Source organism: Kryptolebias marmoratus, linkage group LG13 (assembly GCF_001649575.2).
Source record: "Kryptolebias marmoratus isolate JLee-2015 linkage group LG13, ASM164957v2, whole genome shotgun sequence".
NCBI classification, from domain to species: Eukaryota; Metazoa; Chordata; class Actinopteri; order Cyprinodontiformes; family Rivulidae; genus Kryptolebias; species Kryptolebias marmoratus.
The window spans coordinates 10,330,791-10,345,773 of NC_051442.1; the positions used below are offsets into that span (position 1 = coordinate 10,330,791).

The 14,983-nt window shown below is 45.4% G+C and overlaps 1 protein-coding gene across 7 annotated transcripts in view; it reads left to right on the forward strand.

Annotated features, from left to right (window-relative positions):
• Nucleotides 1-14,983, forward strand: part of fryb (furry homolog b (Drosophila)) — a 53,076-nt gene that overhangs the window by 34,792 nt on the left and 3,301 nt on the right. For 4 of the 7 annotated variants that reach the window (XM_025006293.2, XM_017418077.3, XM_017418078.3 and 1 more), the window contains exons 28-66: nt 36-196; nt 288-398; nt 495-649; nt 773-872; nt 954-1,125; nt 2,051-2,301; nt 2,397-2,543; nt 2,630-2,798; nt 2,888-2,978; nt 3,077-3,150; nt 4,004-4,154; nt 4,812-4,915; nt 5,414-5,505; nt 5,653-5,746; nt 5,882-6,101; nt 6,238-6,389; nt 7,465-7,652; nt 7,743-7,837; nt 7,933-8,131; nt 8,208-8,423; nt 8,853-9,051; nt 9,144-9,241; nt 9,492-9,662; nt 9,878-10,018; nt 10,103-10,288; nt 10,446-10,610; nt 10,835-10,909; nt 11,054-11,224; nt 11,402-11,410; nt 11,696-11,887; nt 11,976-12,125; nt 12,206-12,420; nt 12,711-12,915; nt 13,000-13,149; nt 13,265-13,363; nt 13,451-13,534; nt 13,797-13,814; nt 13,989-14,099; nt 14,360-14,589. In XM_025006293.2, the coding sequence (XP_024862061.1) occupies nt 36-196; nt 288-398; nt 495-649; nt 773-872; nt 954-1,125; nt 2,051-2,301; nt 2,397-2,543; nt 2,630-2,798; nt 2,888-2,978; nt 3,077-3,150; nt 4,004-4,154; nt 4,812-4,915; nt 5,414-5,505; nt 5,653-5,746; nt 5,882-6,101; nt 6,238-6,389; nt 7,465-7,652; nt 7,743-7,837; nt 7,933-8,131; nt 8,208-8,423; nt 8,853-9,051; nt 9,144-9,241; nt 9,492-9,662; nt 9,878-10,018; nt 10,103-10,288; nt 10,446-10,610; nt 10,835-10,909; nt 11,054-11,224; nt 11,402-11,410; nt 11,696-11,887; nt 11,976-12,125; nt 12,206-12,420; nt 12,711-12,915; nt 13,000-13,149; nt 13,265-13,363; nt 13,451-13,534; nt 13,797-13,814; nt 13,989-14,099; nt 14,360-14,589 (5,611 nt within the window). The remainder of the gene's footprint in view (nt 1-35; nt 197-287; nt 399-494; nt 650-772; nt 873-953; nt 1,126-2,050; nt 2,302-2,396; nt 2,544-2,629; nt 2,799-2,887; nt 2,979-3,076; nt 3,151-4,003; nt 4,155-4,811; nt 4,916-5,413; nt 5,506-5,652; nt 5,747-5,881; nt 6,102-6,237; nt 6,390-7,464; nt 7,653-7,742; nt 7,838-7,932; nt 8,132-8,207; nt 8,424-8,852; nt 9,052-9,143; nt 9,242-9,491; nt 9,663-9,877; nt 10,019-10,102; nt 10,289-10,445; nt 10,611-10,834; nt 10,910-11,053; nt 11,225-11,401; nt 11,411-11,695; nt 11,888-11,975; nt 12,126-12,205; nt 12,421-12,710; nt 12,916-12,999; nt 13,150-13,264; nt 13,364-13,450; nt 13,535-13,796; nt 13,815-13,988; nt 14,100-14,359; nt 14,590-14,983) is intronic. The other 3 variants (XM_017418080.3, XM_025006291.2, XM_017418079.3) reach the window with 3 other exon arrangements.

The following is a 14,983-nucleotide window of genomic DNA, read 5'->3' on the forward strand; positions in this document are numbered from 1 at the left end:
CCCCCCATGTGTCTCTGACTCTCACGTCACTACAGTTCAGAACAGACGCTTCCTCTTCCCTCAGCAGTCTCTGAGGCATCACCTCTTCATCCTCTTCAGCCAGTGGGCCGGACCCTTCAGTGTGATGTTCACTCCTCTGGATCGATACAGTGACCGCAACCATCAGATCACTCGCTATCAGTACTGTGCCCTCAAGGTGAGCCGTACCCACATCCCCAAACAGGCTCTTCTTTTTCCTTCAGTGTATTTACAGGAACCTTAGCATTAACACAGCTTCTGTCTTCCAGGCCATGTCAGCTGTTTTGTGTTGTGGTCCAGTTTTTGACAATGTGGGCCTCTCCACTGATGGTTATCTCTACAAGTGGCTTGACAACATTCTGGCCTGTCATGACCTACGGGTAGGCGACTCTCAGACCTGCTGTTGCCGTTGCCGGTCTTCGTTTTGTGTTCCTTAAAGTACACTCCAGTCCACTGTTTCACTTGTTTGCCATCAGGTGCACCGTCTGGGCTGTGAGGTGATCATACTGCTTTTAGAACTGAACCCAGACCAGATTAATCTGTTCAACTGGGCTGTGGATCGCTGCTTCACTGGGTCGCACCAGCTGGCATCTGGCTGCTTCAAGGCCATCGCTACAGTCTGCGGCAACAGGTCAGTAACCATTTTTACCACACATGTCACTCTGATATACAGTGACTGCATGTCTGATAACATTTCTGGGTGTATGTTTAACTATTACCTGCAATTAATAACATTTTTTACTTATTTTGTCAGAAATTACCCGTTCGACCTGGTGACTTTACTGAATCTTGTGCTGTTCAAAGCCTCAGATAGCAGCAGAGAAATCTATGAAATCTCCATGCAGCTGATGCAGGTAGTTTCTTTTACTGGCGTTTGAGCGGTATAATAGGAGGTGCAAAAGAGCCAGTGAGTAAAGATAAATCTGTATGTGCAGGTGCTGGAGACCAGACTGTGTGCCTACTCGAAGCGGATGGTGGAGCAGAAGCCGGGGAATATTTTGTACGGAACGCACGGCCCCCTGCCGCCGCTGTACAGCGTCAACCTGTCTCAGCTCTCCATCCAGCTCGCCAGCATGTACCCGGAGCTGACGCTGCCTCTGTTCTCAGGTGAATCCATCAGTTCAACTTTATACGCAGTACACTGCTCTTTGGGAGGCTCTTTGTATCACAAAGTGCGATACATGCCAAAGCAAAACAGTTTATGATTATAGAGCGCAGGAAGCAGGTCAGTTTGGGCAACATGATGTTTGTTTTGGGGATAAATCTAAAACCTAAATACTGGTCCAAGTGTAAATGAAAACGCTCAGCTCCAACACTTCATGTTCATCCAGAATGAAATGTTTCACAAACGGCATTGGATTAAATGAAAGTAGAGAAACAGCTTTTTCTGCGAAACCTCAGTGTACATGCTGAGTGCTAAATGACTGCTGAAACCTGCTGAAGTAGCTGAAAGTGAGTTAAAGCTATTAAAGCTAATAGAAGCAAAACACTGGCTAAAAAGCCAAAAGAATCAAAATGCGAGCTAAAAGTAGCATAAAAAGACAGAATTAGAGCAATTACCTTGAAGCAGAATTCAAAGAAAACAATGTTTTTAAAGAGGTCTTTGTGTATTTCTATGTGGATCATATTTTTAAATAAAGGTATATATTTTAGAAAGTAAAAAAGCACCCATCTCCTGAATGCGCTGAACGTTTAGATATTTGAACGGGTAAAAATGCAAGAACAAAAATAAAGAAAACAATAGCTGATAGAAAAATCAGCATTTACACTGTTAGAAAAGTTAGAATCCAAATTATTACTTTTTATCTTAATTGTCTTGAATGTTGGCATCTAGTTCACCTATTAAATGCTGAAACAACCTTTTTGATTCCTTATAATTCAAATCTTTGAAAGACCTTTTTATGCAGGTACTTTCTGGTGTGTTTCTCTGATACGAATCCTGAAAAGTGGTATTCAGCTTCCTCAGGGCACAGACTGTACATCAGCAGTACCCCTGTTGTGATTTTTGTTTTGTTTTGTTTTGGTAATGCAGAGGTGAGTCAGCGTTTCCCGACCACCCATCCCAACGGCAGACAGATCATGCTCTCCTACCTGCTTCCCTGGCTCAGTAACATAGAGCTGGTGGACACGGGGCTCCTGCCCCCGGCCTCCAGTCCGTGCACCCCCGAGGAAGACGCCCGGGGACAGGGGCAGGGCATGTCCCCCAGCCTGAGAGGCAACGGCTGGGGCTCCCTGCAGGCGACCTCCCTGGTGCTCAACAACCTCATGTTCATGACTGCTAAGGTGGGGAGCCAGGATTATTTGTTCGTACTTTTATAAACGACTCTTGCCGCCTTCTTTCTCGTTTCTGGATTGGACTGTTTTGCTCACATTCGCAGTACGGAGACGAGGTTCCTGGACCGGAGATTGAAAATGCCTGGAACGCTCTGGTGTCCAACGAGCGGTGGGGCAACAACCTGCGGATCACCCTGCAGTTCCTCATCAGCCTGTGTGGCGTCAGCAGCGACACCACGTTGTTGCCTTACGTGCGTTAAGTTAAATGATAGTGGTTGGGTGATGATGTATGTAATAAAAAATAGTTTCAAATTTCCTAATATACATGTGCTTTTAGATTAAGAAGGTGGTGATCTACTTGTGTCGCAACAACACCATCCAGACGATGGAAGAGCTTCTGTTCGAGCTGCAGCAGACCGACCCAGTCAACCCTGTGGTCTTACACTGCGACAACCCTCCCTTTTATCGCTTCGCTGCCAGCAACAAGGGCTCCACCTCTCAGACAGGTCAGCAGAAACACCTTCAGGTCCGTCATATCATAGGTGGTCTTTTGAGCTGAGCATCTCAACCATTAGGTTTCTTACTTCCTGTGCAGGCACCACCTCCAGCAGTAACACTGTGGTGGCTGGTCAGGACAACCTGCCAGACACAGATGATAACAAGCTGGTCAGAGAGAATGAAGATCGGTTCGTATGAGTAAACTTAGTGCAGCCACTTTTATCTGTGAGAGCCTGTAAAAAAAACATCTGGAAACTGAATTTCTCGTTTTACGGATTTATTTCAGCCGGTTCAGAGCTCACAACAGGCTGGAGTCTCGCTACAGCAACAGCTCCGGAGGCTCCTACGAGGATGAAAAGAGTAAGTTGTCCTGATTCTCGTGAAAACGAATGAACAAAATGTAAACTTGGGTGATGTCTGCTCGCACACAGAGCAGCGCATTAGCTGGGAAAAACCCCAGAACATGGAGCTTTTTCCTCATCTAAGTTGTTTACCTCTTTAGCTTTAGACAAAAGCAATTCAGTTGTTGCTAAATGCTTTTCATTCTTAGGTTTAGCCACTGTATAACACAGTTAATAAGTGTTACAGTGTTTAAAAAAACAAGCAGTGTTGGAAAATAATTACACTTTATGTTAATGTTGATGTTCTTCCAGTTTTGTTCGAGACCAATCATTAAGCTCTGTCTCTAGTTTGGGTGGGAAAACCTTCAAAAACTACATTTTAGGTTATTAACACTTTGTTGTTTGGGACTGAAAACAGGTAAAACAACAAGCTCTGTATCAGTGTCCAAATACCTCCAGGCCTAACAGAAACTACAAATAAACAGACAAACAGGCTACCAGCTAATCTAACTAAACATGTACAATATGTGCAAATATACTGTTTCTTATCTGAGACTAAACCTTCCAGATGTTTCCTCTGCTAGGATCTCAGCAGCTCATCCAGCCCCAGTTCTTATAATATATGCTTAAATTGGAAGAAGTTGGTACGTACAGTGAGCTTCAGAAAGATGTATGAAGTTTTATATATGTTCTTAAAATTAAGCTTAGATTATTTTGCTTTTTTTTTACAATATTTGTCATAAGGGTGAATTGCTATTATCTGATCTGCAGATCGACCTGAAGCTCTCTGAATGAGCTCTTTTCTGAGGGATTCATCACAGGAACCATTTTATGGCTGTCTTCTTATCTATTTATTGTGCTTACTTTTCCAGCTGATCCTCTCCCGCCGTACGCCGGATGGCTCCTGGGCGTCCTGGAGACCAACCGTCCTCAGCCGTTACCCATGCCCGTCAACGGAGGCTGCTGGGCGCCTCTGGTCGACTACCTTCCTGAGACCATCACACCTCGAGGGCCTCTGCATCGGTATGCTTACACAAAAATACACACGGCACAAACAGTGGGCACTGAAGTTACACACCTGACAGATAAACTACTGATCTCAGAGCGAGACCTAGCCAGCTCCCTCTGCTTCTGCTACAAGGAGACGAACTGTAAGAACAGATTTATGTTCTTAAATCTCATCATTTTTGGCTTTTAACATCTAAGGTGAAATACTCTTCATAGAGTTTCAAGTAAAGCTTCAGATTCAGCCCAGTTCAAGAGAAGAGATCGTTGTTTAAGGTGGAGCTTGTGTTAAGATTAGTACAAAAGTAAGCCTAATAACTCCAGCAGCAAACTGCACAGAGCCAGTTTTCAGGATGAGACCTAATTGTTTTCCTCTAAGTGTCTGAAGTTACTTCCTCTTTCCAACCCGCTGACACAGATTTGCTTTTGTCTCCGTTTAACGGGTTGAACCGACAGTTGGCTCGTATGTCTTTTCCTGTACTCATTCTATTTGAGCAGGAAGTTGTTTTGCTTTTTTTACCTGTCACACCTTAATGATAACATAAAAGCTGTAACAGAAACGCTTTCATCAAAGTCAGTTCGTTTAGATGCTGAACGGACTTTGAGTTCAGTCCAGAGCTGCTTCCGTTTCCCTCACTGTGCCCTCGTCAAACGCCTGTTTGTGTTGGTCTCCAGGTGCAACATTGCTGTAATCTTTATGACTGAGATGGTGGTGGACCACAGCGTGAGAGAGGACTGGGCCCTGCACCTGCCCCTGCTGCTGCATGCCCTCTTCTTGGGTAGGTGTACGCAGCTCCGTCGCATTCTGAAAACACAAAACAGTAGAGCTTTAAAACCCAGACTAGCTGAACTGCTGACCACATGAACTTGATTGTTGAAAATAAAATAAAAAAACACATTTTGACAGATTCTCAGAAAAAATTCTGTACATGCATTCCTACAAATATGGACTTAAACCTGTCTGCTGTGTCCGTATGCATATTTGCATCAATTATTTGATGTTAAGCATTAGATACGGTCTACATGGTTGCCACAGAAAGCATAAAAACTGCACATCAACATTCGCACTACAGTAAAAGAGAGACATTTCAGCTTCCTTTTTGTGTTCGATCCATGAAATAATCAGATTTTTATATGCGGCAATACATGAACAGACATGCAGATAAAAAAAAAACAAAGAGACTAAAGCTCTTTATTATGTTTTACCAGTCTTTGTGTCTGTTTTTAAACTCTACAAAAGCAGCATTTTGCCTAACTAGTTGTTTTTATGTTTGCAGGTCTGGACCACTACAGACCCGAGGTTTATGAGCACAGCAAACGTCTCCTGCTCCACCTCCTCATTGCTCTCTCCTGCAACAACAACTTCCAGGTCAGAGAAGGACTTCTTGTCCTTGCTTTAATAAGACAATTCAGCCTTGTACTGTAGGTCAAGTTAAAAGAGTCTGTTTTGCACACCCGATAGCAACAGAGTACCTCCGCGTTTGGCTCTGAAGAACGTCCTTTTTTGTGTTTTCAGGTAATAGCCTCAGTTCTAATGCTGACGAGGGAGATCAAGGATAACAAAACCCTCACCATTAAGTCCAGCTACCACACCGAGTACCAGCAGTCACGTAAGGAGCAAATACTGCCTATTATTTATTCTGCTATCATATTTACTGTTTAAAGCCCTAATATGACAATAAACAACCTTTTTATTTCATCAAACAATAAATGCACAGTAGAACTCTGCGATCTTGTTTCCTTAGAAGCACCTGACTTTCTGCGGGAGTGGCAGGCATCTCCTGTGGTGGACTCAGGACTCAGCTCCACCTCCAACTCGTCCTCCGCTAGTCTCGGCGGCGGCAGCACGGCGGGCAGCGTTGGGAACTTGCCCCTTGTGACGCCCGATGACCTGGAGGATCTCGAAGACACGCCCAACGAGACGGACGAGAAGACAAACAAGCTGATTGAGTTTCTGTCCACCAGGTAACGAACCGCAGACACGTTACGGGGGGGGGGGACGAGGAGGTTGCGTGTGCGAGAACTCGCGTCTGTGTGTGGCGTTCGCCCACTTCAGTGCTTGTGTAACCTGTGTGTGGTGCTACTGGTGGTGGGTATGCAGTGCCTGGAGTACTGTGTTGTTCTTGCTCAGAGCCTTTGGGCCGCTGTGGGCCCACGAAGACATCACGCCGAAGAACCCCAACTCCAAAAGCACGGAGCAGCTTTCCAACTTCCTGCGACACATTGTCTCCGTCTTCAAGGAGTCCAAGTCTGGTGAGAAATCACTGAGTTTTTCTTTTACTAAATATCGACTTCCTTAAACGAAATAGTTCACTCAGCTTTAAAAAACAGTATTATAATTGATTAAGTAGAAAATCCCTTTAAAAAACTGGCTACATTGTGATGTATAAACTGTGTAAGTGTAAAGAGAACAAGGATTAAAATAGATGTTCATGCTGCTGCCAGAGGCTCATTATGGTCACCATGGTAACCGCACACCTGTGTCTGTCGCTCCCTGACTGACAAATTAAGAGAGGCAGACAGAAATGAACTGGAAATCAAACTAAAAAAATACTAAAAGTCGGATCTTAAAAATTCCTTAACAGTGAGCAGCAGAAGACTCTGATGGTCACACGTGTGAATTTTTATGTATAACAGATATGACAAGTTAAAAAGAAAATAATCTTATAATCTCCTATAACAGTGAGAAACACACTGGGTGCAGGAAGACAAAACACGCCTACGTTTCGATGTTTAATTTGTACATCTATGAAAAAAGTTGTGGTAGAAAGAAAAGAAGAGTTTGCAAAACTTCTCGACATTTTGGACATTTCAAAAGTGTGTGACAGTCGGTTCAGCATTCCATGGAAAATTCTCTAAAAATCATAGAACTTAAAATGCAGTTGTTTAAAGTCAAGTCAAGTTTATTTGTTATTTGTTTATTTGTCAGCACAAGGCAGTTCAAAGTGCTTTACATCATAAAAACACAAAATTAAAGAGTCATAAAAACAACATACAGTCGCCAAATGAGATGCCAGTACACATCCATTTATTATGATTCAAAAGCAACGCTAAACAATGTAAAAATTGTAAACAACGCCAGTTCGGACAAGTGAAGTCCACTTTTCTGTGACTCGTTGAATCTGAATAAAGTCTGCCTGAGCTGTGGAGCTCCAGGCAGGGCTGGGTTTCTCCAAAATCCTACTGGTCGCCAGTTGTTCATGTTGTCCAGCGTTTCGCTACCAAAAGTCATAGCAGACTATTAGATGGTGTTTCAGTGTGCTTGCATTGGCACCCTTAATCATACATCTGCGTAAGTGGTCCTAAGCATGATGCTGTCTTTGTGTAGATTTCCACCTGGAGCAACAGCTGAGCGACGTGGCGCTTCAGACCGCTCTGTGCAGCTCCTCTCGTCACTACGCCGGGCGCTCCTTCCAGATCTTCAGGGCTCTCAAACAGCCGATCAACAACCACGCCGTCTCTGACCTGGTCTCGCGTCTCGTGGAGGTGGTGGGAGAACACGGAGACGAGGTGCAGGTGAGGGACAGATTTTAAAGGTCATTTATTTGAAGGCATAACGCATGTTTGGGGGGCACGTCTGTGTAACGGGACGCACCTGGGTTTCAGGGCTATGTGATGGAGGTGCTGCTGACTCTGGAGTCTGTGGTGGTGAATCTAGCAGAGTGCATGAAAAACAGCGACCTTATGGCAGCACTTACCAGGTAGGACCGTGGATTCCTAACATACACTCTAAATGTAAAGTAGCTCCAGAAATTGTAAAGAAAAATAACCCGTGTGTCCCGTGTTTGATTGGTAGGACGTCCTCGCCAGACTTTGCGATGAGTGACAAACTGATGAACAGGAAGAGCACGGGTCAGCTGAACTTCCCCGGCCCTGGGTTCGCCGGTCTGTCGTCACAACGCCACCAGCGCTCCTACTCCGTCCCCAAGAAATTTGGCGAGTGTGGCAACCTGCCGAGCGATCCTCCCCGCAGTGCAACTCTGGATCGTATACAGGCAAGAAACTACGACTCGCGAGTCTTTTATTAATTTGGCATGCGCTTCGAACTAAGTGTTTGTTTTCATTCGACAGGCTGGCAACAGTTTCACCCGAATAGCGAGGACCCCGGGGTCCTGCACGTCATCGACCAATCGCATCGATCCCAGTGTGCTGTCAGATCCATCACACGTTTCCCATCCTTTGTCGATACTGGCCACAGTCTTCTGGGTGGCCGTGTCGCTCATGGAGTCGGACTTTGAGTTTGAATATCAGATGTCACTTCGCCTCGTTCACAAGCTGCTGTCAAAGGTAGATGAGAGGAAACATCCTTCTATCATGAAACCCGAAGTTATAGCAGAGTTATAGAAAGAAGAGTGCAGGTGTTACTTAAAGCTAAAGCCTTTCACATCATTTATTTATGCAGGTCTTTGTCTTTTTTATTCGAAAACAGAAATGTCTCAAGACCAGTTTGCCTGTATACCATATTTTCCGCACTATAAGGCACACTGGATTATCAGGTGCACTGTCAATGAATGCTGCAAGCGGTGCAGCTTTATAGTTCACCAAAGTCGTACTAAAACATTACAACTTCTTCCATATTTAAGGCGCTCCGGATTAAAAGGCGCACAGTCGATATTTGAGAAAATTGAAGGCTTTTAGGTGCGCCTTATAGTCCTGAAAATACAGTATATAAAACACTTTAGCTTTAGTTAACTGAGATCACCTCTTGGTTCCCAGGTGCCGTTGGACAGGGCTGAGAACCGAGAGCGCCTGGAGAAGCTTCAGGGTCAGCTGAGGTGGAGCGGCTTTTCCGGCATTCAGCAGCTTCTGTTGAAGGGTTTTACCTCCCAGACGACCTTTGACCTGACCTTACAGCTCTTCTGCCAGCTCACACCAGTGTCTCGTGTGACTGTTGTGGACAGCTCGCAGTCCATAGGTAGATGTCATTTCTACGCTTCAGCCCTGCTTTGAATGTCTTGTCGTGTTTATCTTGAGCGGAACTGAATTCTAACCCTTCTCTCCGGGCAGGTTTCCCTCTGAACGTTTTGTGCCTGCTGCCTCACTTGGTGCAGAACTTCAGCCACCCGACACAGTTTTGTAAGGAAAGTGCCGAGAGGATTGCACAGGTAAATTGTTCGAGTTATATTACTTAAGTGTGTTTTTTTTTTGGTTCTTTGAGTGTCATTTTTGATGATTGTAAAATAAAGCAAGTTTGTTAAAGTAGAAAGTCCACAACGGTTTATGTTTGAGGAAGAATGAAAAGCCGAAGTGGTTTAAAAAGACATTAAAATACAAAACAAAAAGAGACAAACAGGCAAAGCGCAGCAGTTCTCCCATTTCCCTCGTGCTCAGTGTGTTTTTTTTTTTACCTCTCAGGTGTGTTTGGTGGAGAAGAACACCAAGCTGTCCCATCTGGCGCACGTGATGACTCTCTATAAGACGCGTTCGTACACACGGGACCCTTTCTCCTGGGTCAGCGTGGTTTGTCGCTACCTCCACGAAGCTTTCTCCGACATTACACTCAACATGGTCACTTATATGGCTGAGGTGAGACCTGCCAAGATGCCTTCACCTCCTTTTTTTGTTGTAGGAGAGAATATTTAGGAAGTGATAACCCGAGTTCAGCTCGTTGCTGTCTTGACGAAAGGCTGCGCTCTTCAATAATTTTCCTCCTTTAAAAGAGCAATCAGTCATTTACAGTCTGGCATAAAATATGTCAGGAATTTTGTTGCTGAATGTGTGCATTTCTCTCCATGCCTCAGCTGCTGGATAAAGGCATCCCCAACATGCAGCTGCCTCTCCTTCAGATCATCTACTGCCTGCTGAGTCACATGGACCTGACGGCCGTACAGGTCAAACAGTTCAATGCTGACGTCATGAAGACGATCGAGAAGTTTGTCCACGTAGGTGTCCAGCAGCACTTTGGGCTTCCGTGTTCCTGAGGGTTTCGTCTTTCTTACACTGTTTTTGACGTGTCTGGTTTGCAGACCGTACACTGGAAGGACGCTTTAAACATCCTGAAGTTGGTGGTGTCGCGTTCTGCCAGTTTGGTGCATCCATCCTACAGCCACACACAAGGAGACCTGTCCAACCTGGAGGTCAGCAGAGTATGGGACGGCTCGGCCAAAGCTCTGCCTGGGAAAACCCTGGATTTCACCTTCGACATCTCTGAGGTGAGCGAGAAGCTCGCTCTTAAGCTCATTAAAATGCCAAATATCCACTTACAGCACACCGCTTTCTTTGTTTCGGAGATAAAAGAGGGTGTGTAGGATAATTGTATCTGACAGTCAAACTGTGACACAATCTGACCTCTTTCCGTGGTTGTCCCAGACGCCTGTTATCGGCCGTCGGTTCGATGGGCTGCAGGGTTCGGGGGGCAGAGAGGGGAAGGCCAGAGCCATGGCCGTCACACGAAGCGCCTCCTCCACCTCCTCTGGGTCAAATTCCAACACGATCCTGGTGCCTGTCAGCTGGAGGCGCCCACAGTTATCTCAGGTAGTGTCAAACATCATAATCATGTCCTGACACGTCTGTTTTCAACTGCACTTCAGCTTTATTCACATTCTATTTCTCTACTACCTGGTTTAATGTCACCAGTAATAAATAACTGTAATTTAACATTAAAAAAGGTTATAGCTGCTACTGCTTTACGCCTTCGAAGTATAAAGGATGCTTGTTTAAATAATGTTTCTGATTATTGCCATCTTGGTTCCACACAGAAAAGAACCAGAGAGAAGCTGGTGAACGTCTTGTCTCTTTGTGGACAAGAAGTTGGACTCACCAAGAACCCATCAGTGAGTCTCAAATACTGTTTATGTGTCTGTAGCTCACAAAAACCACCACGAACTGTAGGCGTTTTCCGTTTTAAGCTTTTGAAATCCAACACTCAAAGTTTCTCCTGCTGTGTCGGAAACCCGTTCGCTCCTCCTCCTCCTCAGGTGATCTTCTCATCCTGTGGCGACTTGGACATGATGGAGGTCCGGGAGAGCGGCGTCTCATCAGAGGAGGGCGGAACCAGAGAGGACACACTCGATGACACCGCCAGTGAGCAGCAGTTCAGGGTCTTCCGGGACTTTGACTTCCTGGACGTGGAGCTGGAGGACGGAGAGGTGAGACTTCTGTAGCTTTGTTTCCTTTGGTTTACAGTGAATAAAAAGTCTGTCTCTTTCCTTCCTGTTTTAATCTTATTGTTGTTGTTGTTAATGCATCTGAAATATATTTCTGTCCCTCCTTGTGTCTCTGTCTAACTCTGTGTCTTTCTCTTTCCCACCCCCCTCGCTGCCCAGGAGCTCCAGGTAAGGTGTCCCAGACTAAGCACTTACTGTCATCAGCTTCTCTCAGCGCTGTGGTGTTGCTGGCTCCCTTGTTTCATGCTGGAATAATTAAAACATAATGACTGAGCTTCATTTTGCTCTCACAGCTTGGTTGACATTGTTGCTATTCGTCAAGTCCTTGTGGGATAAATTATAATACTTGAATGCCTTTCCAGCATTTTTCCACGCCATGATTAACAGTTTCATTTTGCGTCCTTGTGCTCGTAAGCGCAGCAGCCATTCATCACCTTTGTGCATTTCATCCAGGGCGAGAGCATCGATAACTTTAACTGGGGAGTCCGTCGGCGATCTCTGGACAGCACAGAGCTGGGCGACCTGCTGGAGGAGAGCCAGCACTCGGGCAGCACCCCCAGCCTGGGCCACGAGGACCCTCACGATTCAGACGAGTCCTCGGAGGAGGAGTCCTCGACTAGCCAGAGCCTCTCTCATTCGCAGCTCGTGCGTAGCCTTAAGTGTTGGATCAAAACATTAGCGTCCACCGAAGCCTGAACGTTCCTAATATGTGTAATTTTCCATCTTTCTCCAGACTAACCCTTCCCCGTCGGAGGAAACCAACCACACGGATTCTCTGTCTACTTCTTATGACACGTCTGCTTACCCTCAGTCCCTAAACGCCACCACACCGGGCCAGGGAGCACTCACCATCGACCACAGCAGCCTAAATGCATTGATTAATGTTAGTGTACGAGGCGTTGTGACTTTCCATGGGTTCAAGTTGTTCCTGTCAGGGAAACTGCGATGTCTTTGTTTCTGCAGGCGAGGGCGTGTGGTGAGGACGAGGACACCCAGGCTCAGGACGACGATCTGTCCCTGAGCACCAACGAGCTTCCTCAAGGCTCAGACTGTGGCGAGAGCTTCACTCTGGACTTATCAGGGCAGCCTCACGATCAGCGGCCAAATCTGGACCGCGGTCTTAACCCAAACTACTGCCACCCGCTGCTGGACTTTCTAGACCCCAGCTGTCTGCCCAGGTAAAACACCGAGGAGCAAGGCAATGTTAAACTTGAACTTTTTATATTTATATGCAGCTTAGCAGCTGGAAAGGTGCATATTTTAGTGAAAAAACAAGCTATTTTCTGTAGTTGCAAAGAGATGTTTACACTCAAGTTTTTTGAATAAATAAATCTTACTGGATCATATTTTTAGCCAGATCTAAACGGCACAAACGTGATATATTTATACATCTTATTGGGTACCGTTCTTTCAACTGAGCACTTTTTTTAAAATCATGTTTATTTGATTATTATTACTTTCGTTGCAGCTTACGCGGTGATGTGGACGATTTGGAAGACCTTGGCTTCCCTCCTCCCCCTTCTCCCTTTTTCTCCGCCATCTTGGCGGCGTTCCAACCCATAGTGTGCGACGATGCCGAGGAGGCGTGGCGTTGTCATGTCAACCAGCTGGTCACCGACTCAGACGGCTCTTGTGCTGTTTACACTTTTCAAGTCTTCTCGTCTCTCTTCAAGGTAAATCGGTTATGACCGGGTTAACTGGGTATTAACGTCTTCTTCTTATGCTGAAACAACTTCTCTGGTGTCCTTTGTTTTCAGAACATCCAGGGCAAATTCTGCACCTTGACGAACGATGTTGCCACCTACCTCGGTGAGGGTCTGAGAGGCATTGGATCGAAGTTTCTCAAGTCGTCACAGATGCTGACCACGTGCTCTGACTGTCCTACCATCTACGTCGACGCCGACACGGTGAGTCGTGCTGGGAGCCTTCAGTCATTTGTTGCTGCTTCCGGTGCGTTCGGGCCTTAGAGCAAACTCGTTTCTTAACATCCTTTCGTCTGTTTGCTTTTGTTGCTGTTTCCAGATCATGTCTTATGGTCTCCTTGAGAAGATGAAGTTCAGTGCTCTGGAGCTGCAGGAGTACCTGGACACCTACAACAGCAGAGAGGAGGCAGCTGTGTCGGTAAATCAGTGTCTCTGTGTTACACGTTTTTATTTTTTTTCTTGTAAATACGTGACTGAAAAGCATTTCTCATCATGTGTCTGTCAGTGGCTGAGGAACTGCAGGGACACATTTCCCAGGTGCCCTGGCGACAGTGTGGTGACCTGCCAACCTGGAGACTCGGAGGAGAAGGTAAGGGCTGTTTTTTACTGTTGAAATATTACACAAATCCAGAATTTACAAGAAGACAGCGAAAATATAACTTATCTGTGCTTTGTATTTCTATTGCTTCTCTAAAACATTAGCCTTCTGTGCATGCTTGGTTTCTGTATTTTTGCACTGTTGACTAATTCTTTGTATCCTGCCTGATTAAAAGGCTTTGCATGTGTTTGACTGACGTGTTGTCTTCCTCTCGCCTCACTCTGCTGCCCTAACATGCTCTCTCGCTGTCTAGCAAATGGAGTCTCTTGCAGTAAGTTCTCTTACAACTTCTTTTTCTTCCCTGCCTCTGAAATAAGCTGCTTCGTTGACTTTTCTTAAGACTTTCAGCGAGTTAACTGGGTGCTTGTGTTCATCTGTGTAGAATGTGTGAACATGTGAGTGTGGTTTCGTGCCGCTGATTCATCTGGCCTGGTTTGTCTTGTAGCAACTGGAGCTTTGTCAGAGGCTCTACAAGCTGCACTTCCAGCTCCTGCTGCTGTTCCAGTCCTACTGTTCGCTCATCGGTCAGATTCACGCCATCAGCTCCGTGCCCGAGGTGAACCAAATCACACAACCCCGACAGTCAAACGTTACTGACACTATCATGATAGCTCAATAGGCATTTAAACTTTGGGTCAAACTTTAAGTAAATATACTGTAGAATATTTCTTTCAGAATTTAATTTGAAAGTGAGTTTATGATCGTGCAACAGTTTCAAGTTAGCGTCTTCAACCACATGGCAAGTTCTTGATGTTAACCTTTGGTTTCTGAGTCGTACTAACCTCGGTGCTCCCTCTGTAAACACCTGCCTCTCAGCTGCTGAACATGTCTCGGGAGCTCACGGATCTGAAGAGCAGCCTGCAGGCGGCGGAGGCGGCCGTCGCCAGCGACTTGGAGCACAAACACCTGGCCCACGCGCACGCCGCCCAGGTGGCGGCCGTGGTCGTGCCCAGCTTCGCCACCTCTGAGGCGGCCGTGCAGGCCATACTGGAGTGCCTCAGGAACCAGGAGTTCGCCAAAGCTGTGCGCTACATCCAGGAGTGCAGGTGAGCGGCACCCTCCTGTATAAAACCATCTACATCAGTTAGGGTGCTGTAAAAAAAAATCTAAGTTAAGAAGGCAACAATTTGTCCATTTAGTTGCTGTATTAGAAAAGGGCGCATAAAAATAAACATTTTAAAAAGTACGTTAACTAATTTCCTTAATTCTTTAGTCAGGAAATGAGCCTTAATTGTTGGATTAAACATATCACCTAATCAGCAGACATCTGTTATCTTTGACAGAGTTTAGATTTTTCATCTCATCTACAGGTGCTGGTCATAAAATTAGAATATCATGAAAAAGTAGATTGATTTCAGTAATTCCATTTAAAAAGTGAAACTTGTATATTATATTCATACATTACATACAAACTCATATATTTCAAATGTTTATTTCATT